General features: G+C 52.4%; 2 protein-coding genes across 2 annotated transcripts; both read right to left on the reverse strand.

The window, feature by feature from the left end:
* Window positions 1-310: 310 nt before the first annotated feature.
* DHH (desert hedgehog signaling molecule) lies at window positions 311-6,816 on the reverse strand. Its single transcript, XM_006729250.3, has 3 exons — window positions 4,576-6,816; window positions 1,646-1,907; window positions 311-1,366 (listed from the first exon to the last, which is right to left on the reverse strand). The coding sequence occupies exons 1-3, from the start codon at window positions 4,876-4,878 to the stop codon at window positions 741-743; spliced, it is 1,191 nt and encodes a 396-aa protein (XP_006729313.1). The 5' UTR covers window positions 4,879-6,816; the 3' UTR covers window positions 311-740.
* Window positions 6,817-7,097: 281 nt separating this feature from the next.
* LMBR1L (limb development membrane protein 1 like) lies at window positions 7,098-20,040 on the reverse strand. The gene is made up of 17 exons (XM_081821606.1): window positions 19,646-20,040; window positions 16,193-16,277; window positions 15,082-15,115; window positions 13,946-14,085; window positions 13,638-13,741; window positions 12,673-12,799; window positions 11,868-11,936; window positions 11,663-11,727; window positions 11,261-11,333; window positions 11,086-11,169; window positions 10,913-10,989; window positions 10,277-10,354; window positions 10,057-10,130; window positions 9,747-9,837; window positions 9,581-9,647; window positions 7,898-8,059; window positions 7,098-7,695 (listed from the first exon to the last, which is right to left on the reverse strand). Exons 1-17 carry the CDS (start codon window positions 19,715-19,717, stop codon window positions 7,628-7,630), a joined length of 1,470 nt encoding a protein of 489 aa, XP_081677732.1. The 5' UTR covers window positions 19,718-20,040; the 3' UTR covers window positions 7,098-7,627.
* Window positions 20,041-23,122: the final 3,082 nt, after the last annotated feature.

Consider the following 23,122-nt stretch of genomic DNA (forward strand, 5'->3'; position numbering starts at 1 on the left):
AAGGACACGCGAGGACCCTCTTGCTCCTTCAACAACCCTGGCCCCTCCAACATTCCGCATACAACCATGCAGGTAGAATGCTGGTCCTCTCTGGGTGGGGGAAGGGACCAGCGGCCTAGAAAAGGGCACGACTCTTCTGGTCTCCATTGCTGATCAATTGGGATGCCCCCTCTGAGGGGAGGAAGCAGGCAGGAAGACCTGCTGGGCAAGCAGGGAGGAGACGGAAGTAAAGTATTGACCCAGAGTTGGTCCCCTTCTCCCCTCCTCTGGAGGTGAATCACCCTCGGAATAGAGATATTTTCCAATAAGCTCCTGCAAGCCTTCCCTTTATTAGCCCGCTTGTAGGAAAATGTCAGACGTCAGATTGGCTGGCTGTGTCAAACAGTGTTAACGCCGTGCCCTGGCCCCTCACCTTGCCAGGCGGGGCAAGCAGATCATTATATTACAATTTATAAATAGAAAATAAAATAAAATAACCGGGTGGGGCTGAGGCACTCGGGAAGAAGACGCCAAATGGTTCTCGTCAAGGAGTATCCACCGTCAACCCCATCTACCTAGGACCAGGGATCTCCTCTCAGGTGGAGGTTGCCCCTGAACCAAGCAGTCCAGTCTCGCCTCCATTTTCCTCCCTATCCCCTCCCTCCACCTCGAGTCAGCATCCTCTGCTGCCCACATCCCCAGATCTCAGCCCGCACGCCCGGGTTTCAGCAGGCGTCTCGAGGTTTCTATGTCCGCCCCACTCAGCCCAGTAGCTCCTCTGCCAAGCGATAGAGGAACCGAGAGTACCAGTGCATGCCCGTCGGCTGGACCGCCCCGCCCGGAAGCAGCGCCCCCAGCGCGTGTAGCAGGCGCAAAGGAGCGAAGGCGCGGTGCGCCCACTGGTGACTCTCCAGAACCGCGTAGCACGAGGCCAGGACGTCGTTGACCAGCAGCGTCCCGTGTGCTGTGAGCGGCGCGAACACGCCCACGGCTTCCTCGCGCGCCACGCGGGCCACGCGCGCCGGCCGAAGCGCGTCCCCGCCGGGCGCCAGCACCGAGTCCCCCGCGCGCAGCCGGCGCGCGAACACCGGTGCAAAGTCGCCTGGCGCGGGCGCTGGCCCTCGAGCAGCGAACACCAGGTGCCAGGGCGTGAGCAACAGCTTGCGCGGGGGCCGCTCGGTCTCCACAGCCACGAAAGAGGCCCGGCGCTGCAAGTCCCGGTCCAGGAAGAGCAGAACGGGCGTGGGCACCACCCGGCCTGCCGCGTCTGCCGCCAACACCCAGTCTCCGCGGTGCAGTTCCCGAAGCCCCTTCCGCTCGCCGCTCCGCAGGCGCACCGTGGCGTTTCCCGGAAAGCAGCCGCCTGCCCTGACGGCCAGTGAGTTATCTGCAGGGAACAAGCACAGCGATGATTGAACCAAGACCAGCGGTTCCAGGACGTTGGTACAGATTCTCAAAGATGTGGGTCAAGCCCAGAGCAGACCTCGCCAGGCCTGGGACATGTAATTTCCCACGGATCTGGCCCCAACCTGGGCAGAAATGGAAGGATGGTTTACAACACCAACGCCCCCTTGGTCTCCCCTAGGGTCGCACCAGAGCTGTGCAGCCTCAGTTTCCTGGAAAGAGCCCCCTTTGGGCGGACCTCGCCACCCATCCCCTACTGTACCGGCTTTGACCGACACGTGGACGTGGTTGCGGGACTCGTAGTAGACCCAGTCGAAGCCGGCTTCCACTGCCAGGCGCGCCAGCAACCCATACTTATTGCGGTCGCGGTCAGACGTGGTGATGTCCAAGGCACGACCTTCGTAGTGGAGTGAGTCCTGAGCGTGGTGGCCGTCCTCGTCCCAGCCCTCGGTCACCCGCAGGCGCACTCCGGGCCACATGTTCATCACGGCAATGGCCAACGCGTTCACCCGCTCCTTACAGCGCTGGCGGGGAATAAAGGAATCAGTCTCCTCACTACCACTCCCACCGCAGGGGCAAAAGGGACCTGGAAGGGAGGGTCGATTCTTCTTTGTTTTCCTGGCCCCACACCACTCCCTCCCAGCTTTTGAATGTCCTGGGGAAGTGAAAATCCGAAGAGGTGTAGTCGCCAATATGCACTCTCTTTCCAGAGCGTTGTGGGAGAACTGTGGGGTCACCTCAGAGATTAAGAGGGGGTGCCCATACCTAACTCTTTCCCCTCTTTCGACGCCCACCCCTCACTCGTTTTGGGACCTCGGCTCAACCTGGAAGCGGCCAAGAGTTGAGAGGGTGGGGGGAAGCTCTGTCAGGGAGGGGTTGAGCAGCCTGGCTCCCCGAGAGGAGCCCCTGTTTGAGCCTGGCCCCCGCCCCAAGCCCGGGCTGCCCTCCCTCCGCCTGATTCATCTTTTGTTTCGTTGCCTTCCCTGGCACCGGGCATCGCTTCCTTCCTTCCTTCCTCCTCCTCCTCCTTTTGGCCCCTAGCATTAACCCCTTCGTGGTGCGAGTGCCCCCCACAAAGGTGCCCAAGCGGAGCCGTGCGGGATCAAGGCTGCTGGAAAAAGGGTTTGGGTGGCGGGGGCTGCGCGAAGTACAATGGCCATTCTCCGGGATGACTTAACCGAGCGAGAATCCCGGGCCGAGGCTGGGGACTCGCCGGGAGAAGCGGACTCAGCAGCTCCATCCACAAAGGCGCTTTTCAGCCGCCCCGGCTCCGGGAGAGGAAAGGGCAGAAAGCCGCGCCCCCCATCCCTGCTCCTGCCCGCCGGGCCCCCTCCCCCAGCGCGACCAGCCCTCCCAATTCCAGCTCAGGCTCTGCCAGCCCTGAGCCCCGGTCTCTCCATCTCTGTTCCAGATGCAGCCCAGAAAGGCGTGGGAGTAGCACCTGAGATTAACGGGAGCTGCCCTTGCGCGGAACTGGGGGGCCCCCTGCAGGGTGGGAGTGGAGAGGAGGAAAAGCAGCGGTGGCTGGAAGCCTGCACCCGGAGGAGTGAGAGCACGGTTATCTGGGCGGCTCTAGTCTGGGAGCCGGAGACCTTGGCGCGCACCATAGCACCGAAGCGGCGGGAGGAGGCGCAGAGAGGACAGTTTCCTTTTCTTCTCCCCGCTCCGACCTCTCACCTCAGACTTGGCTTTCTCCTAAGTGCCATAGGGGCACTTTCCTCCTTCCCTTCTTCCCGAGTTTTCTACATCTCCGCAGGGTTGGAGAGGAGGGGAGGGGAAGACAGGAAAAGTGGTAACTCCTTCCAACTTTTTGTCGTTGTGTCCCCTAAGGAGGCCCTGAGGCCTTGACCTGCGGGGGCAGCAGCCCAGTGCAGAGCCAACTCAATGGAGGCCTTTTGCAGCCAGGGTGTGGGAGATAAGCAGGACCGAGGGGTTCCCAGGCCTTGTCGGAGCCCCTCCTGGGCCTGTCCCTTGTTCTGGCCCCTCTGGTGCAGGTGCCAGCCAGGGGAAAGGGCCACAATATACCATGACCAAGGAGTGTCCCCGTCCCAATCTCTGAGTAGTAGTAGAAGGAATTCTTTCTCCCCTGGACAGGTTTTCCTAACAAAGTAACCTGGAAAACTGTGGCAATTAATCGGAGGAAATCCGTACCCCTCCCTCTCCCCCCACCTCCCCACTCCATACACAATTAGGTGGTGTAATGGAAAGTGTATAGACTTAGAATCAGGAGTCCTGAATTCTAGTCCCTGCCATGCCACTAATTAGTTTTAAGACTTTGATTAAATCACTTTTCCTCTTGGGGCCCAGCTCTCAGCGGCAAAATTGAAGCGAGGAGGTGGAAGAATGTGATTTCCAAGTTTCCTTCCAGGTCTGACATTTGAGGTCACTGGCCAGAGGTGGTCCTTCACTCCCAAGGCATTGCTCACCTTATCCTAGGTCAGTTAGGTTCCAGTCTGCAGCAGATGCTTGACACATGCTAGTTGAATTTAATTCTTTAATTCCAAGGAAAGCTCCTGAGCTAAGCTGAGCATGAGGGATGCGGGAACACTTTGATTCTCAGGTGGGCCCATCTGTTCTTCCCATCGAGAACTACTTTTCACCCAAAACAGTCATTTAGACTCTAGAATAGTTTTGCCTTGGTTCTAGGATGCCTCCCCCATGCTGAAGACAATTCCTGCCCAGCCCCTTCTCAGGTAGATGGCCTGGTGACCTAACCCTTGGCCACCCCTTTCCCAGCCTCCTTCAATCTCTTTAGCCCACAGATCTTTTCCACAACCAGGTCAGGAGCCAGGCTAAGGGTAGAGCTTTCTGTCTGCTGCCTAGCCAGCTCCTGGCCCCCAGCTCACCCCAGCCCTTCCTGCCTGGCTCGGTAGCTGACCCCCGGTCCACGCCTCAGCCATTTCCCGTCTCGCCTGCCGCCATCCTCTTTTCCCCGCCCTCGCTGTCTCTCCCAGCTTCACTCTCACTAGTCCCTCCTCCCCTCCCCATTCCAGCTTCTCCCTGTTGGGATCCCTCCTGATCACTTAGCCCAGTGAGCACAGGTTTGGGTTTTTTTTTGGGGGGGGGCGGTGGAAGGGTAGGGAGAGGAGATCTTTGAGATTAAGGTCTCTATGGATGAAACCCAGCTTACCCTCCCAGGCTGCCACAGGAGTTGGCAATGCCCTGGCACAGGTGGGGAGAAGTCCTCCTTACCTCGGTCATCAGGCGGTCTGCACCACTGTTCTCCTCATCCTTGAAGATGATGTCCGGGTTGTAGTTGGGCACCAGGTCCCGGAAGCGCTCCGAGCCCCTTGCCACTCTCCCCTCGGCAGGCCCACTGGCGCCCAGGGTCCGCTCGGGCACACTGGGCACAAATTGCTTATAGAGCAGCGGCACGAGCTGCTTGCGCACGTAGCGGCGCCGGCCAACCGGCCCCCGGCCCGGCCCGCAACTCTGGGCGGGCAGCGCCAGAAGTGCCAAGCAGCACAGGGGCATCAGCCTGGCCGGCAGCGCCATGGATGCAGAGGGCTCGGACCAAAGGGTACGTTGTCCTCACCAGCCTGCCCGTCAGTTGGGCATTTCCCCAGGCACCACAGAGCGCAGCAGGCAGAGCTGCCCCCAGAGTGCCCTAGAGCTCTCGTGGCTCTGCGCACCTGGCTGCCGCCAGCTCTGCCTACATGCCCCCGGGGGGTCTGGAACCTGCTACTGACGGCCCATCATAGCAGGGAAGGGGGGTCGTGGGTGAGTGCCAGCCCAGCCTGGCTCTGCTGCCCGGCTCCGGCGCTGCCAGAACACCCCGGCTCCGCCTTAAGTGGCCCCTGGCCCCGCCCCCCGCCCTTCTCCCAGGACCGTCCCGCCCCCTCCCACCGGGGCGGGGGCTCTAGCCGGTCACCGCTGGTCCGTTTCGCGACTGAAGCGTGTCCCATCCTGGAAACCAGGCAGGCACCTGTCTAAGAAATCCTAGGAGCTTTTCAGTCTTAAGCTGCCTGGATAAGCATCCTTCTACTTCCAAGCCTAAGCTTGGCACCAAACCACCCTCCTCTGATACTTGGATCTTTACTCTCCCAAAGCCTATCCTGGCAGGCCATTGTCCTCTGCTATCATCCAGGAAGTATGGGTTCCAGTTTCTACCCAAGGCCAGCCAAGCCCTTTGGGCATACAACCAGAGACTTTCTTCTCTGTGGTCCTCCCCAAACTTCCCCCACTTTCATCTCTCCTCCTTGACAGTAGTAGCCTGGGCTGGAAGGGGTGGGTACCAGGGGACCATTTTCTTTGGTAACTTTGCAGCCTTCTGCTGAGAGCTTCCCCCAGAATCAGGGATAGATCTCTGTAGTTATAATTTGGTTCTGGACTTCAAACTTCTGCCTCCTGTCTCGTCCTTGCCAGACACCCATCCAATGGCTGCTTCTTTTCAAATGCGTAACTTGTCAGTTGGAAGCTGCTGGAGGGCAGAGGGTACTTAAAGTCATAGTCTTTTAACAGGCTAATGGTCGCTTCCCTTTACCTTCCATCTAGGCACCTCTCTAGCTTTGTCCCTCTCTGAACCCCTTGGGGCTCTGCTTCCAACCACTCAGGTCTCATCTCAGAGGCTTTGAGCCTGCAACACTTCACCCACCAATCTATTATTGTTTAGAAATCACTTTCTTGGGGCACCTTGGTGGCTCAGTCGGTTAAGCGTCTGCCTTCGGCTCAGGTCATAATCCCAAGGTCCTGGGATCGAGCCGTACATTGGGCTCCCTGCTCCAAGTGGGGCTGCTTCTCCCTCTCCCTTTACCTGCCACTTCCTCTGCTTGTGCTGTCAAATAAAATCTTAAAAAAAACAAAAACAAAACATCACTTTCTCTAAGAAGCCTTCCCTGATGTCCTGACACTGCCCACCTGTTTCCCTGAGAACCAGTAATTAACTGCCAACCATGTGGTATTAGAATTATGTCACCCTTACTAGACAAAGCAATTCTTAAATACAAACTGTTTACCATGAATCCCCATGGCTAAGTGCCTGGCCTATAGTAGGGTGCTCAGCAAAGTATCTGTGGCATCCACAGTTCCTTTTGGTGTTCAATAATCCCCCCTCCCTCAGCTCCATGGCTAGCACTTATAGCAACTTTGTGTACATTAGAAAAAAGTGTTCCTTCCTCAAGACACCTAACTGCCATTTGCAAGAAAATAGTCATAGTAACTATATAGTAACAAGGTGAATGGTGCTCCCTAGAAGTTGCACAATGCACAATCTGTGTCACCTTGAGCAGAAACTTTGTCCCTACCCCCAACACAGCAGGAGTGCTTGCACAGCATTCTAGGCACTGATAGCTTCTGGAAAGACGGAGTTAAGTTCTTTTCTGAGAATCACAAACCCATGTCAGTCAGCCTTCCTTCACTTTAGGTCAAACCCAAGTTAGGGAGGACAGGGCTGAGGATGTTGTGTGCATATAGGAGAAGTTATCCTATTCCTACACCCATGCCCACCTACCCCCAATAACCAAGGCACAGAAATAAGGCATGAGTATAAGGAAGAGTCAGGGGACCAGCCAGCTTTAAGCAAGGCTAAAGGAGGAGGAGCCTCCCACTGCCTAATTGTATGACCTAACACTAGACCCAAGTCTCTAAAAGATACTAAGAATGCAGATGATGGAGGAAAAGAGAAAGGATGGTAGGCAGGATCCCTCTGTTTTTCTCAGTTGGTAGACTCAGAATTAGTGGGAATAAGGCTGTTCAATAGACACAGAGACAGGCCCTTTAAAAAACCAAAGCAAACCCTGGGATCAACTTTATTGCTGATGGTTGTGGTGTCTTCTTCCCTACGCCCTTGTCTCTCTGATGGTCCAAAGCCCCTCCAGGATAGTACAGTGCTTAGGCTCTGCTGGGCCAGAGGTAAGGGAGACAATCTGCCTCCCAAGTCTACCCCCAGCTCAGTTTCTCCCCTGTCCCCACCCCACCCTATTGCACATCAAATCATGTAAACATGGCTACGGGCATGGCCCTGAACAGCAGTGAGGCAGATTGATGTGTAAACAGATTTGGGACCAGGGACCAGACCCAGTCACCCAGCCCCATCCCATGCTGAGGCCCACAGTTAAATTTGGAAAAGCAGGGGGGCTTGGTCCCAAACTCTGGCTCAGATTATGCAACAGTGCAGGCAGCTCAGCTCCCCTCTACCACCCTCTCAGATTCCAGGTCCTGAGGTCCACCCACCCCTGGGCGCCCCTCCAGGCCTGGGCAGCAGATGGCAGTGTCCAGTTTTCTCCCTCCCACCCCCAGCTGGAAGTCATTGGTGCTGGGTCTTCCGAGATGCCCGGGGAAAACCGGAGACAGGCAATGGCAATCTGTCCAGCCCTGGAGAAGAGGGAGGGTGGGCAGTCAAAAGCAGGGCATAGGTCCAGTCTCAGGGATAAGACAACCAAGCCACAGAATGGGTATATGAGGTACATTACAAACAAAGCAGAGAGCATGCCATCTCTCCTGCTTGGATGACCATGGTTCCAGAGGGCCCCACCTCACAACCACCCCATTAGCCTGCGCCCCCACTCCCTCTCACCAAAGGCCCGGATCAGCTCTGCTCGCACAGCCGCGGTAAAGGTCTTCACCAGACAGAGAGTGGTGAGGCCCGCGAAGGCTGCGTTGTATAGGAACACGATGTAGAAATTGCCCAGCCAGTTGAAGCGTCCAAAGTCACCCAGCAGGTCAAAGCGAGTGAGCCCTGAAGTACAAAGGCCAGCATGGAGTGGGCTCCCCAGCTCCTCCCTGGCTCAGAGCCCAGTTTTCTGCTGCCTCCTAGTGGCCACATCTCAACAATGCAATTGATAGGTTGGCCTTTCCTATGTATTAATTATTCCTATTTCCCAACTTGTCTCAGAGGGCTAACGGCTGTTGAGGAGAGTGTCAGCAGCTAGGCTTGCTCCAACTTCCCTTTCAGAGTTCAGCATCTTCTCCTCCAGTGGGGCCCCCCTCTGGCTCCACGTGTCCCGAGGAGCTCCCTGGGCCTGCTACTTGTTCCTAGGCCAGGAACCTAGAAGCTGGTCACCCAGTGTGGAGGCTAAGAGCTCCGACTCTTATCAGGCTGCTTTGGTTCAGATCCAAACTCCACCCCTAACTAATTGTGTTATCTGCAGCAGCTTCCATAAATTTTTGTGCCTAGGTTTCCTTAACTATAGAGAAAATAATGGGACTTTGAGAATTAAATGAAACAACACATATAAAGCACTATATGTGCCAGGCACTGTTCTAACACTTGAGTCCTTAATCATCATAATAATGTCATCACAAGTCCAAATTTTGGGGCCATCCCCCACTTAAAAAATATTCTCACCTGCATCCGACCTAAAGGAACGAACTAGTGGACCCACAAGCCTAGTTTCCTACTGAATCCCCAGGGCATAAGTACAATGGCACAGTGGAGACAGTATGAACTGAAGAACCAAACCGAACTGATGGTTCATGACGTGGTGAAGGCGGAGCTCCCATACTACCCTGGGGAGAACTATTACACTTTTGAACATTTTTACCAGGCGATTCTAGATGATAGCTCTAAAGATGGGAGAAGGACTGAGTGTAGTATTTGATGTCCCAGTGTGTGGAAAAAGCACTGGACTCGTGTTTAAGAGACAAGGGTTCTAGCCTGACTTGGCCTTGCTTCAAGCGAGCTATATAACTAGGTAAATTGATTAGCTTCTCTGTTTCTTGTCTTTATAAAATGAGAATGTTTAGGGGCGCCTGGATGGCTCAGTTGTTAAGCGTCTGCCTTCGGCTCAGGTCATGATCCCGGGGTCCCGGGATCGAGCCCCACATCGGGCTCCCTGCTCAGCGGGAAGCCTGCTTCTCCCTCCCACTCCCCCTGCTTGTGTTCCCTCTCTGTCAAATAAATAAATAAAATCTTTAAAAAATAATAATAAAATAAAAATAATAAAATGAGAATGTTTATTAGAGGATCCAGCTCAGAGGAAGATTTGGGGGAAAGTGGTGCTTCTCCACCAAAAAATGGAAGTAAATAGGGGAGGCTGTGGGATACAGCTAATGGAAAGGTATGAGCTTTGAAGCAACACTATTCTGAAGCTCAACACAGGCATTTTACAGAGCCTCAATTTCTCCATCTGTATAATGGGGGGTAATACCTCCACCTAGGTTGGTTGTGGGAATTAGAGAGAGCATGTATATAAAATGTATGCTTAGCACCAGTAGGTACTCAGAAAAGCCAATTCCCTTACCTCCTTTTGCTACTTACCCAGGGTTCGAGAAAAGACAGGAAGTGCGGAGCTTAGGACCAGGAGACAGACACAGTTCCCAATTATCTAGGTGGGAGTAAGGAAAGGGGAGGTGAGGGTAGCAGAGCTGCCAGCACCTAGCACCCTTGCTGCCCCCAGGAGCTTCCTTTATTCCCGCCCGGCTACCTGTGTCATGGCTGTGTCGTGCCATCTGGGCCGCAGGCTCCGGAAGAATGGGGAGCTGTAGAATCCCACGACTGAGGATACCATCAGGTAACTGCCACTAGGTTAAGGAAGAACTGGCCAGCCCCCAAGGATTAATGCCTCATCTCAAAGGGAATGGACCTCTCCCCTAACCCTCCTTTCAAAGGAAGTCTTTTCCTTCTTCCTGAACCCCAGCGTGGGTGAAGACTTGCCCCCTTCCCCATCATTCCCACCACAGTCCCAGAAGACAGGTTCAGTGAACAGAGGCAATGGTGGGTTTCCAGAAGGATACAAGATGAGTACAACCTGAATGACGGCACCAAAGGAGCCCAGCTTGGAGAAGGAGACCTGGCCCAGGGAGGCATCCTGAGAGATGGAGTGGTGTCACTATGGAATACTCCCTACCAGGAGCACCACCGAACACCCAGCACCCAGCCTTCCCTCTGGCCTCAGCTTCTGTCTCTCACCCCAGCCTTTCTTAAGCCCTCCCCAAAAGATATGCAGCCCAGTACCTGCATGCCCCGGGGCATGGCAGCCTCATCGATGAGCAGCTCCAGGATGTGGACGGCCACAATGAGCACAGAGAGGCCCTATGGGAAGCAAGGTCACGGACTCCCATTCCTGCCCCAGCCCACAGCTGTATTCAGTGTTGAATGTTAAGAGCAGACACTCTGGTCCAACATTTTGTTTCCCATTAGCTGTGTGGGACCTCTTCAAGGTTATTGCTAGCAACAGAGCACCTTTGAGGGTATTGTAAGATACCCTTTCGGGGTGGAAGGATTGCAAAAAGTTTGAAGAGAAAAATGTACCTCCTCCCCCAGATCAGTAAGAGTTATTTCCAAGTCTAGAACATGGAACGTGGAGGGATGGACTGATCTCCACCCTTATTTTCACCCCAGAGAAAACCTGTGTAACTACTCAGTGGCCATGTATGACCTTAGGCAAACTCCTTCACTCCTGTTTCTTCATCTACAAAATGGGGATCGGTGTGCTCAGTACAGGGCAGGACCCAAAGTAGACAATCAGTGAGAGGCAACTACTATTATTGCTGATAACTGGGTCCCTGCATCTCCTCCCTCTTCCCTAAAAGGACCTAAAGTAGTCAAGAGCCTACTATTCCTCACCTCCACCAGGAATGGGACACCTACCGTCAGCACCAGCAAGCACAGCATGGCCAGGGGGTAGCCCAGGTTCCGCTGCCAGGCTGAGGCCTTCCGTCGCTTCTCTGTACAGGGATGAAAAGCTGTTAGCAAGGGCCAGGAGTGACAGGCTACTCTCCTTGGGGAAACGCAGGTATCCCAATCCCTACCAACCTACATACCCAGCAGGACCCTCTGTGTCTGCAGAGCTAGGACCTGTCTGTGCAGCAGCTCCATATCCAAATGCAGCCAGCAGGAGGTGGGATCTGAGGGCAGAGAAGATGGGGCTGCCTCCCAGTCCTGCAGCCCCCACCCAAGGCACAGCCCCCAACCCAGCTGGCGAGAACCACGACTTACTACAAATCCTGCGGGTTAAAGCTGCCTCCTCAAAGGCTGAGCAGTGCAGCTGCTCCTCCAGGTCTTCTAGCAGCTGGGGACAGGGGAAAGAGGGACTACCTGTCAGAGGCTCCCTGATCCCAAGGGCCCCAGGAGACCCCTGCTCATCCTAGGCTCCACAGTCTCATTCCTTCCCCTAACCCTCATTCACCACCCTGTGTCCAGAAGCTTTATCCAGTCCCTCCCAACTGCCGTTTGCTCTGCCTTGCATGTCTGGTGACCAGCCCCAGATGCTGGGGGTGAAGGATATGGGAGGCAGCAAAGGCTGTGGCCTTCCGCAAGGTGTGTACTACACAACTGTAGGGGAGCTTCACTGTTTGGCTCCGGCTTTGCAGGAATCGAAGGGCAAAGAGCACTACATACCCGAGGCTTGACCAGTAGCTTCCCGGTGACTGAGAACATGCGGGCGAGTCCTAGTGGAGTACACACTGTGGGGACAGGAGCCAGTTACCTGCCAGACCCTTCTCTCCACCACCTCCCCTACCCACCCTTCCATTCCCTCTCCTTCCACCCTGGTTATTTTGATCCACGGACCTTACCCATTCCCTCCAAGATCCTGAACACTCACCCAGGAGCAGCAGGACCCCAAGAAAGGAGATACAGGAGTAGAGGTAGGGGAGGTAGTACTCCCAGAAGTCTAAGGGTAAAAAAGAAGTATGTCAGCTGGTCTCTCTTCCAGCTTCCTGGGGGCTGACGGGCCTCAGACACTAGGAAGGACACCACACATAAGCCCACAGGGGTTAGGCAAGTAATGTGAACGAGGAAAGCTGGCCCAGTGTCAGCAGAAGAGGGAGCAGTGGGGCTACAGCAAACTGGAGGCCCACTAAGCCATATCTAAAGAACAGGAGCACCCGGGTGGCTCAGTCGGTCAAGCGTCTGCCTTCAGCTCAGCTCATGTCCTGGGAACAAAGACTGCATCGAGCTCCCTGCTCAGTGGGAAAGCTGCTTCTCCCTCTGCCTCTGTCCCTCCCACCCCCCATTCATGCTCTCTCAAATAAATAAATAAAATCTTTAAAAAATAAGACGGAAAAAAAAAAAGGAACACAACTGCTATTAGGCCCAATCTCTGGGGTCTAGTGTGGCCAGATCCTCACCTTTGTTAGGTAAAGCCACAAATCTGGATATTACCGTGAAATCTCTCAACTTTTGCATGTTAGCAACTGACTCATTTATATTTTTAATCATTGCATGGGTGCAATGGATCATTTCTGCAGGTTGGACTTGGCCTGACATCCATTAGTTTTAAACTTCTAAGAAACACGGTCCCAACCTTCTCCACCTTAGAAGGATACAGTTGTTCCAGGCAGGGAAACCCATCAACCAACTGCAGAGCCACTCAGCCTGGAGGGTGGGGAGGAAGCCGGCCCTCTCACCATAGAGTGACTCCCTGCTGGCCTTGTTGTTGTCCACAATGGCTGATGCCACCCATACCATGCCCAGCACCAGTAGGGTGAGGAGTATCAACATCACCACCGTCTCATAGACCCGGCCCAGGACACCCTATAGGAGGAGGCAACAGGTAAGAGGCAGGATCAACATCAGGGGAAGGAAGGAGACATGGGATGGCAGCCTGGCTGGGGAAACCAGAGAGCACTGGATTCAGGAGACAGGGAAGGGCGTCTCCCTCTTACTGTGCCAAATCACTCTGTCTTCCTACCTACATCGAGGGCCATTCCTTATACAGTATAGTCTTCATGTGCAACCCCCCTCCCCAAACTCCTTCCCCATCCTGCCTTGCTGTGGGAGGCTGACCCCCAAGGGCTGTATCACACAAACTTTTTGCCCTCTGGTTCGGCTTGCCCAGTGAGAAGGACAGGCAGGAGAGCGGAACGTAGGAAGAGAAAGGGATCAGGGTATTTCTTCAGTTTCCTTCAACCTTTGTCACTATGGTTTGGGCTGTAGCTGTGAAGCACCTCCCAGCTTCAACTGTCAATGGGTTCCAGAAACTATTTCTTCCTTTTGCTCCCACAGGCCTAAGGGTGGTAATGACTTCCCGCTGACCTCAAATTCCTTGTTGATCCCCTTAACTCTGACTAAACCTCTGTAAATAGTCTTTGTTAAAATCTCTTCAGTGGGGCGCCTGGGTGGCTCAGTCAGTTAAGCGGCGGACTCTTCCTTTCGGCTCAGTCATGATCACAGGGTTGTGAGATAGAGCCCCACGTCAGGCTCTGTGCTGGGTGTGGAGCCTGCTTAAGACTATCTCGTTCCTTCTGCCCCTCCCCCTCTAAAAAATTTAAAAATAAATAAATAAAAATAAAATAAAATAAATCTCTTCAGTTGAACCATCTGAGTGGAATTCTGTTTCCTGCCTTGATTGATTGATATATCTCCCACTCACCTTTTTGGAGCCAGCGAAGCCCTCAGACTCAGTGAAGAAGTACGCAAAGGGCATGAGGAAGATGAGGGACAGGTTGGAGAAGAGAAAAACGAAGTTCCAGAGGCCTAGGGCAAAAAAGGAAAAGCAGGGGTGGTCAGTGGCAGGGATGGGGTGGGGGGAGGGTAGACAACCTACCGGGGACCGACCATGTGGTGGAGGAGGGGACAAGGATGGGGTGATATACGACTAATTAGCCGAGGCTGCCTGTGTCTGCATGAACCGAGTCTGTTCCCTATCACCACCCCAAGTTGCAGCCAGGAGCTACGTACCATGGATGAGGGAGCCGTTGAGCCACTGGATATAGTAGTTCCGAGGCAGTGAGAGGAGCACCTCATTGCTGATAATGGAGAAGGGCAGCAGCAAGACAGCACCCAGGGCGACCGCCAGGGTAAAGGTGCAGAGCTCGAGCCTGGGCAGAGAATGGGAGCGCCCTTGCTTAGTTCAGACACTCACTTCCCTGGGCCCAAGAAGCCCTGCTCATCCCCCCTCATCCTGGAACTACCTGTAGCAGTGACAGACCGAGGGAAGGAGCCATCCAGCTAAGGATCTACCGACTGTCCCTTAATCTCCCCCTCCAGGGAAGCCTTGGCACCAGGGATGGGCACACCTTAGGCATTCATGTCATGGGTCATGACACTTGCCCAGAACTTTCCCCTGGAATATGGTCCTCCTATACATGTCTGCCAGGTGCACAGGCATGCCAAGCTAAGGGGTTTCTCTTCTCTTCTCTGCTCAGAGATATGGATTTCTGAGCTTGCCTTCTCTAGCCCAAATAAGAGCAGGGTCACCCCATACGGCTAGGCCCTGCATGAAGGCACTAGGCAAAGGGGGAAAGGAAGGACCTGAAACCCAGCTTCATAGCCAAGGCCTGTGTCCAGGACTGCCTCAGGTGAAGAGACATTTTTACTTAGTTGGTCCACCAAGGGGGGAAGGTTGCCTTCTTTTAATCTGTTGGCCGGAGGGGTCACCCCTTTATTTTCCCTATATGTGCTAATGAATAATAACAGCCTGGAGCAAGGGCCATCCTGTCAGAACCGAGCCCACCCTGCCCTTGAGGGTCCCACCTTCCACATCCCTGCTCTAGTCCATCGGTCTACATTCCTAATGCACTCCTTCCCTGGTGACCACTGGGAGGTGAAGCCAAGCTGGAACCATTTCTGGTGACTCAGGCCCTAACTTACAGTTCCTGGCCAAGAGGCTCCCAGAAACTCCTGGCCTAACCAGGGAGACAGGAACAACAACTTTTTCAAGCGTCCCCAGCGTGAGATAAAGCCGGAAGAAGCCAGAAATGCAGGAACCCTCTCTTCACTGCATGACACCCCACTCTCCTCCCAGCTCCAGGAGTCTCACTAGATCCCAGCTTCTAAAGGCTCCTAGTGCCAGGAGCTGGGGCAGCAAAACTTACGCAATCTTGTTGACTGTGGCATCTTCATCGTCCACTACGGGGCGGGGGGGGGAACGGGGAAGAGGCAAGACATCAGTGGGCAGCTCTGGGATCATCTGTCCTGCAGTGTTCCCTCCTGCCCCCTCCCTGCCCCCTGAAGAAGGGCCTGGGCCACAGAGGCAGAGCTGGACTTAGGCTCCGGGAGAGTTCCCACTATGAACCCCACAACCTATTCTCTGGCCAAGGTGGCAGCTTAAAGATCTGTGGTCCCAGGTGGAAAGAGTACAGGTCAGAAATTCTCTCACTTCCCTCCCTCCCCATGATCTCTCTCATTGTAGGTTCCTCTTTGTCAGCTGAAAATATCAGGAACAACTGGTCTGGGAGGCTGATTACATTGGTGGCTGGGGGCAGCAAAGGGAAATGAGACAGGGAACGGGGGGAGATATACAAAGAAAGTCCTTGGGAGAATTATACTGAGGAGGAGCTGCCTTCTTGGGTGGGGGTTCATGAAGCCTTCTGGAGGGGAGGAAAGACTAGGGCCAGGACAGGATGATCTGGACAGGCTGGGGCTAGGAATGGGGGCAAATGTGTCCCCCCAAATCGCACAATGCCTACAGGAAGGAAAGCTCCAATCTGAGCACGCTTACGCTCTCTATAAAGGGAAGGGCTACCATCACCATGTCCCGGGGGGCCCCAGTGGTCAGGGAGGTCTCTGTTCCTGGGTGTGAGTGCACTAGTTGAGGAGAGGACAGAGCTGGTGCCCATGATTACGTTCACCCTATAGCTGTTCATTTTAGGTTCACAGAGGGCTTTCACGTTAACCATCTCATTTGGTCCACACAAGGTCAATGAACTGGTTAGCGACTATAAGGCCCATCTTGTAGAGGATGGAACTGAGGGAAGTTACATGACTTGCCCAGGGGCTTTATTAGTTGCAGACCCTTCTGTCTAGACTTTCCACTGTACCACCTAGCCCCGGCCTGTGGAAGAAGCGAAGCAGAAGAGGCAAAGGCTCCAGAACAGCCACCTTTCCTTTCCCAGCGGGCACCATGGGCCCACTCCCCTGAGGCTGGTCGCATGGCAACAGGAACACTGGTAGAGAGCAGGGAAAAGGGAGGGCAGTCACAGGTACCTGTGGTGAACTCAGCAGGCTTCTTGAAGTGGGTCAGAGCGATGTGGCAGAGGATGTAGAGTGTCGCAAACAGAAGTGTTGAGATCTGTGGCAGAGTGCGAGCTGGGATGAGAAGCTCTATCCCCAGCACATTCCTGAGCCCCAGTGGCCTCTCTGGTCATTCCATGGGGTCACTTTCCCAAAACAAGGCTCCATACTTCTAGGAGTTCCATCTTTCTCCCCAGCATTTCCTTCTAGTCAGGGCCCTCAGGGGCCTCTAAGAAGCACCAGACAGAGGATGGGGAAACAGCACTATGTCCAGCCCTATGAAGTTTTTTCCAGGAGAAAACAGCTTCAACTGAACCCTGGTTGGTAAACAGGCAGAGAAAACTCCTAGAGACACACATACACACGTACCAACATAATGATTTGATATTCGTATATATTGCAGAGAGATCACCACAATAAATCTAGTTAATATCTGTCACCATATACACTTAAAAATTTTTTTCTTATAATGAGAACTTTTAAGACCTACTCTCATAGTTTGCTGAAAGTTTGGTTTTTTTTTAATTAATGGATGTTGGATTTTGTCAAATTCTTTTTCTGCATGCATCTATTGAGATGATCATATGGGCGGTTTTTAATTCTATTAATATGGTGAATTAGATTCATTGCCTTTTGAATATGAAACCAAAGACAATCTACCATGAGCATTTTCAAATTTCTAACCATTTCTCTCATTCCTATAGGTACATGGTATTTCTCCTATCAAGAAATAAAGTCTTGGGGTGCCTGGGTGGCTCAGTTGTTAAGCGTCTGCCTTCGGCTCCGGTCATGATCCTGGAGTCCCAGGATCAAGTGCCGCATCGGGCTCCCTGCTCGGCAGGGAGTCTGCTTCTCCCTCTGACCCTCCCCCCTCTCATGTGCTTGCTCTCTCTCATTCTCTCTCTCTCAAATAAATAAAAAATCTAAAAAAAAAAAAAAAAAAGAAATAGTCTTGGGGCGGCTGGGTGGCTCAGTTGTTAAGCGTCTGCCTCGGCTCAGGTCATGATCCCAGGGTCCTGGGATCGAGCCCTGCATCACGCTCCCTGCTCCTCAGTAAGCCTGCTTCTCCCTCTCCCACTCCCTCTGCTTGTGTTCCCTCTCTCGCTGTGTCTCTCTCTGTCAAATAAATAAATAAAATCTTAAAAAAAAAATAAAGACGGTCGATTCCTGGTCCCTATTCAAGTGACTTCCAACTCCAGAGCCACGCTGTCCCATGCCCCTGGGCAACTGGCCCTCCAATCCACAGTCATGGCAGGACTTGGCCAGGTTAGTCTGTACATGCATGTATCCCTACCCTGCCCCAAGTAAGCTGCTGTTGCCCAAGGGAGGAGCCGCTGGTCAGCCTGGCTCTACAATCAGCACCAGAGAGTCTTGAGATGTTATTGCATTTATTTTTACTTTTTTAAATTAATTTATTTAAGTAATCTCTACACCCAACATGAGACTCAAACTCACGATTCCGAGATTAAGAGCTGCAGAGCCAGCCAGGCACCCCGCCATGTTATTGCTTTTAAAGTCAGCCAAGAGGGGCACCTGGGTGGCTCAGTTCGTTAAGTATCTGCCTTTGGCTCAGGTCATGATCCCAGGGTCCTGGGATCAAGCCCCCATAGCGGACTCCCTGCAGGGAGTCTGCTTCTCCCTCCCCTCTGCCCCTCCCCACCCCCACCCCCACTCCTGCTTTCTGTCTTGCTCTCTCTCATTCAAATAAATAAATGAAATCTTTAAAAAACAATAAATAAAGTAAGCTAAGAAAGCAGGATCAGTCTCCTGGATCCTCCAGTCTCCAAGAGGAGCTCACCCCACAGGGAATCTGCACGTTATCTATATCTATACATGGAAGGAAGATGTCAAAGAGACCCAAGGAGAGTGATGAGTCTAGAACAAAATTTTAGCTTTTAACATTAGGGAAGTGGAGTAGAATGAGTTACTCAGGTTGTACTGAAGATTTCTACTGCCTAGCACTCCCTCTGCCCTTGGGCTTGCGAAACAGCCAGGAAGGTGGGAGGGCTCAAAAGGTCAGGCTGGAGCTCCACCCAGTTCCAGCAGAGGCTAGGTCATTCCCTAGCGCAGGGGATGGGAGCCAGGTGGGGGAGGTACCAGAAGCCTTCAGGCTGCCCTTGGCCAGCACTAATGTCCTCAGCTAATAGGACTAAAGAATGGGGGAGACATCAAGGAGGCTGCGTCTCCGTTCAAGGTCTCATCCCTCCCTGTTCTCTAGGAACGTGGGCCTCTGTCCCTACAATGTTTCAAGGCGTGGTCCTGTCTCCACAACATACCCACCTCACCATGTGGGACTATCCACTAAGGATCACACAAGGAAAGTTCATCTGGAGTTCCACACATGGACTGATACATTCCCTACTTTTCAGTCCTCACAGATAAGAGCAGACCTAGTTATGTGGTGGCTCACTTTACCCCTCCTCCAGTCTGAGGCTGCAGATTGAGAAAAATAAAGATGAACCCACCAGTGGGTCCCCCTATTCATTAACACTTCCATTCTTCCAAACCTTTCCTTTTTGCCTTCCATTTAGTGTTTGGGGGTGAGGGCTACTCTGGGGAACTCTGATGAAAAAGGGGAGAGATGAGAACTGAAAGCAGGCCTGAGGAAGATGCAGCTCCCTAAGTTCCCCAGGGGTTCCCCTGGGGCCCAGAAGTGAGGAGTCCATCCATCGCTGTGTGGCAGGTTCAGCTGCTGCTCAAGGTGGCAGTGTGGGAGTAGGGAACGCAGCCTGCTGCCCTCTGGAGCACTGGAGAGGAAGGACCACTCACAGGGGAAATCCCTGAATGGCTGGGGAGCTATGAACCTCGTTGCGGGGGGCGAGGCGAGAGGGCGGGGGTTCCAACAAGCACCAATGAGGGGGGAAAGAAGGGGATAACTTAGTTGTTCTCCATCTCTACACTAGAATCCACCCCACAAGAGTCCTTTCTTCCAAAGTGGAAGACCCACCAAAGTGCCCCGTTCCTCTGGCATGCCACCCCTACACCTACCAAGTGTTTTCTGGAACCTAGTTCAGTGTTTGGACGTCTCCCTTTCGTCAAACATCAGCGAAGTTTGCGGGGTCTCTCCCAATTAAACCCATCCCTCTCGGACTATCCGATTACGATCGAAATCACTAGACTCGCAGACCCACGCCCTGAAGCCCCGCAGGGGTGGGGGACGGGAGGGCGGGCGGGGGGAGGGGCGTGTAGAAGGGAGGAACGGAAACCGACCCGCGGCTTTGTTTATCGCGCAACTACCCAACTGATCCGATCTAGAGGTTCACCAGGCCGGGACCATTCGTTGCTCGCCCCTGGGCCACGCAGGCCCTGACGGCGCTCTGAGCCCGGGTGGTCGCACTCCGACCCGAACTTCTCCCTCTCCCGCGCCACCCGTGCTTCCCCCCCGCTTGGCCCTATTTACCCTTCCTGCCCGGGTCCCGTACTCACAATGCACTCGCGAACCCTCTCGTGGAAGAGCTGCTCTCGCACGGATAGCACTTCGTAGTCAGCTGCTTCCATACTCTGCTCAGCATGACTGGGGCGGGGGTGTCTCCGGGCCCGGGGAGGACGAGCGGGGATGAAGCCGCCGCCGCCGCCGCGCACCCGGACCCAACCAAGGAGCCTCTCCTCGCAGCCTGCGACGGAAACTCGGGGTAATCTGGAGCTCAGATTCAGTCGTCCGGACGCCTTAAAGGGACAGGCACCACGCGCCTCGTTTTAACGGGCCCCGGCCCCCTCTGCTCCCTCCCCTTTAAGGTCCGGACTCAGTCAACTTTAACGCAAACACCCTCCAACAAGCTTGCAACGAGGAAGCGCAGGTGCTGGTTCTATCCACCAGAGACCAACTGACGACACAAGGGATGGGCGGGTTTCTTCCAGCGAGCGGAGTTCATTGGCTCCTAGGGAGCTGCCGCTCATCGCCAGAGGAGCGTTGATAGGCTCGCCCCGTGGAAGGAGGCGGGATCTTTGGGGCCTTAGAGTGCTTGCTCTAAAACTAAACAGTGCTTTAAAACTGAACAGCCGTCTCCTTTCAACTCCTGCGGTTGAGAGGACAGTTCCTGCATTTCCGAGCAACCAAGATTTTAATTTGACTATGGTTAAATGAACCCTTTGGACCAGGCCAGCAAGGCAGGATGTGAGAGCACCAAGGGGGTTCTGAAAGGCACCGCTGCCCAGTAACCCAAGGCCTGCAGCAGCATTTTCTGAAAGTGTGTTCTGTTGGGGTGGGGCCCCTCCACTGCTAGGAGTTTTCACTCAGTCACTTTTGTGGGAAGCCTAGTGTGTGCTGGAGCAAATACTGAAGAAAAGTGGATAGAGAACCACAGGAATATCCTGAAACTTTGTGAGGAAATACTCCCGGGGGAATCATTGCTTAATAGGGCTGAGTCAAATGTTACCCTACTCTGTGCCACTCATCTTATAGACTTTTATCTCCTTTTGAAATCACAACAGCCCTTCAGAGGAAGATATGGTTAACATTTTAGAGATTAGAAAATGGTGAGAAGTTGTCACGTGCCAAGGTCAGACAATTAAGGAATGCCAGGTACCTTCCGGCAACCTTGGAATATGTACTGTTTGTGTAGTTCCACCTTCATGGACTTGAACCCTTCCTCTAAATTGGAGAAGTAAGGGAAACTCAAAAGAAGGGCTGAGTTTTGCAAACTGCCCCACTGAAGGATAAGAGCCCAATTGTAAAGGCCTAGACTGCATCCAGTTACTATCTGAGCAAGAGTGAGGGGCCAGAATTAACAGCTGAATTCTGTACCCTGGTAACTTTTCCGGAGCAAGTTATTTTTGTCCCTTTTTTGTTTCCCCACTGATTTGCAACAGAACCTTGGGAAATAAAAAGAATGTACTTGTTTCTATGTATATGTACACACTTATGTATGCGTGTATACACACATTTGTCTTTGGTGATAGCAAGATAATGAGAGGAGCTGAAGAGCTGATTTCCCCCTTAGCAACCAAGCTTGGGGTGAACTGAACTCCAGCAGGAAGAGTGGGTAGTTACAAAGAGAAGAAGCTAACTGGCTGGATCCTGGGATGATCTGCAAGGAAGAAAAGGAGAGCACAGGGAGGTGGCTTGGGCCTATTGAGTGTGTTTTAGGAATAAATATACTGTGTTTTGTTTGGCTCACGGTGTTTTTAACAAATTTGAATAAACATTTAAAAATCAGGATACCTTAAAAATTCAGATTTCCGTCTCTTAAATAGAAGATCTGGCAGAACTGGTCAAAAAGGACATATGGCCCAGTAGATGGGGCAGGGTGTGCTCCACTCTTCCCCAGTCCCTATCAATTGGGTAAGCTCTTACACCTCACCAGTTTTTCCATTTACTTTGTCAGCCCAGCTGTGCATTTGAGGTTGTGACCTATGCTAAATCCTCTTTACTGCTTCAATTTGCCAGCATCTTCACCCTGGCCTTTGGTCAGTTCCTGGTGGATCCTGCCAAGCTCTTTCCTTCCTAAGCCTCTGTGCTTGATATTTCCTCCTCCCCTCCCCCTTCCTAATTCATTTTGGCTGACTTCAATCTCTTTCAGGTTTGAGCTTAAATGATACCTGTTCAGAGCCTTCCCCCATTGCATTATCTAAAGCAACCTAATCATATTATTTATAACAAGTTGCCATAACTTAATTTGCTTGCATTTGTTTGCCTCCTCCATATAGGCTTGTAAAGGAAAAGAATCATATTTGTCTTTTTTTTTTTTTAAGTAGGCCCCCAGCATGGAACTCAATGCAGGGCTTGAACTCATGACCTTGAGATCAAGACCTGAGCTGAATTCAAGAGTTAGATGCTTAACTGAGTGAGCCACACAGGCACCCCATATTTGTCTTGGATGTAGTTATTTCCCTAGCCCTTAGCCTGGTGCATAATACATGTAGACACTCAAAATTTACAAATATGGTGAGAAAAGATAGCAGGCATTGCTGATAATCAGAAGAGCTGGGTCTGGTTCTAGCACTGTCATCCTGGACTACACTTAACTAGAACACCCTTCAGATTGCTTCTAAATCTAAAAATCTAATGTTAACAGTCCTTTGCAGTTTCCAAAGTTCTGTGACATCCCCAGAGCCACAGACTATTAAATCTGATTCATACAACTGGTTAGCATAGATTCTGCTTAGAGACTTATCATCATCCAGAATGTACAGTTATGTACAACTGAAGTGAATTTTAAAAGGCAAAATATCAATAAACCTATGAACTTGAAACTGCATAGTAGAAGACAAGCTCAAGCTCAGAACAGAGAGAAAGAATGTAGAATACTTCCTAGAGAAAGTAGTTTTGAGCCCAGTGACAATCTGATATATTTGCTCACAAGTCCTCGAGCCCTTGTTTACAAATCCATTGGAAGCACAATAACTTTCTTTTCAGAGATTCTCTGATTACTGAATTAACACTCAGAAAACTATGCAAAAAGACACTCCATAATATATTTTTAAACTTGCCAAGTCTCACTTTGTCCAAATCCTATCTACTTCAAGGCTGAACACCGATAATGTCTTTTCTTCCATTCTTTCCTGAAGGGATTTCTGCCTGTATAGTTCCAGCTATATAGTTCAGTGAACAATTAGGCATCTATGCACTGTTTAATAACATTACCTTGAGCTGTTATTTAAATCTTTTGTATTGTTTAAATTTACCTCCATTTATATCTTTTCTCCTTTCCCCTCTCCTTCAAGGATTGGAAATGTGTATGTGGCTTATAATTCATCCCTTTCCTTCCAACCTCGGTGCAGTTCTCATAGTAAACAGTGTTTGTGGATTTGATCTGCCTATGAGATTAGTAACCCATTCTTCATAGGGAGGGGACTACCTTGATTATGGAGGATTAATTTCAACTTCTTCAAGCAACACAAGGAAGGGAACAAGTCCAGATTGAGCCTCCACTAAGTGCTAAATATTAATAGATACTTTACATA

The sequence above is a fragment of the Leptonychotes weddellii genome, chromosome 5 (genome assembly GCF_054177405.1).
Source record: "Leptonychotes weddellii isolate Sample4059 chromosome 5, ASM5417740v2, whole genome shotgun sequence".
Taxonomy (NCBI): domain Eukaryota; kingdom Metazoa; phylum Chordata; class Mammalia; order Carnivora; family Phocidae; genus Leptonychotes; species Leptonychotes weddellii.

What these genes read in the sequence shown, in the direction of transcription:
- DHH (XM_006729250.3), bottom strand. Translation starts at nt 4,878, where the DNA reads ATGGCGCTGCCGGCCAGGCTGATGCCCCTGTGCTGCTTGGCACTTCTG. An exon ending in CAGACCGCCTGATGACCGAG is followed by an intron (nt 1,908 to 4,575) that starts GTAAGGAGGACT and finishes ATTCCCCGCCAG; the next exon opens with CGCTGTAAGGAGCGGGTGAA. An exon ending in CCACGTGTCGGTCAAAGCCG is followed by an intron (nt 1,367 to 1,645) that starts GTACAGTAGGGG and finishes TGTTCCCTGCAG; the next exon opens with ATAACTCACTGGCCGTCAGG.
- LMBR1L (XM_081821606.1), bottom strand. Translation starts at nt 19,717, where the DNA reads ATGGAAGCAGCTGACTACGAAGTGCTATCCGTGCGAGAGCAGCTCTTC. An exon ending in TGGGGTCCTGCTGCTCCTGG is followed by an intron (nt 11,728 to 11,867) that starts GTGAGTGTTCAG and finishes CTGTCCCCACAG; the next exon opens with TGTGTACTCCACTAGGACTC. An exon ending in TGTCTTTTCTCGAACCCTGG is followed by an intron (nt 8,060 to 9,580) that starts GTAAGTAGCAAA and finishes TTTGTACTTCAG; the next exon opens with GGCTCACTCGCTTTGACCTG.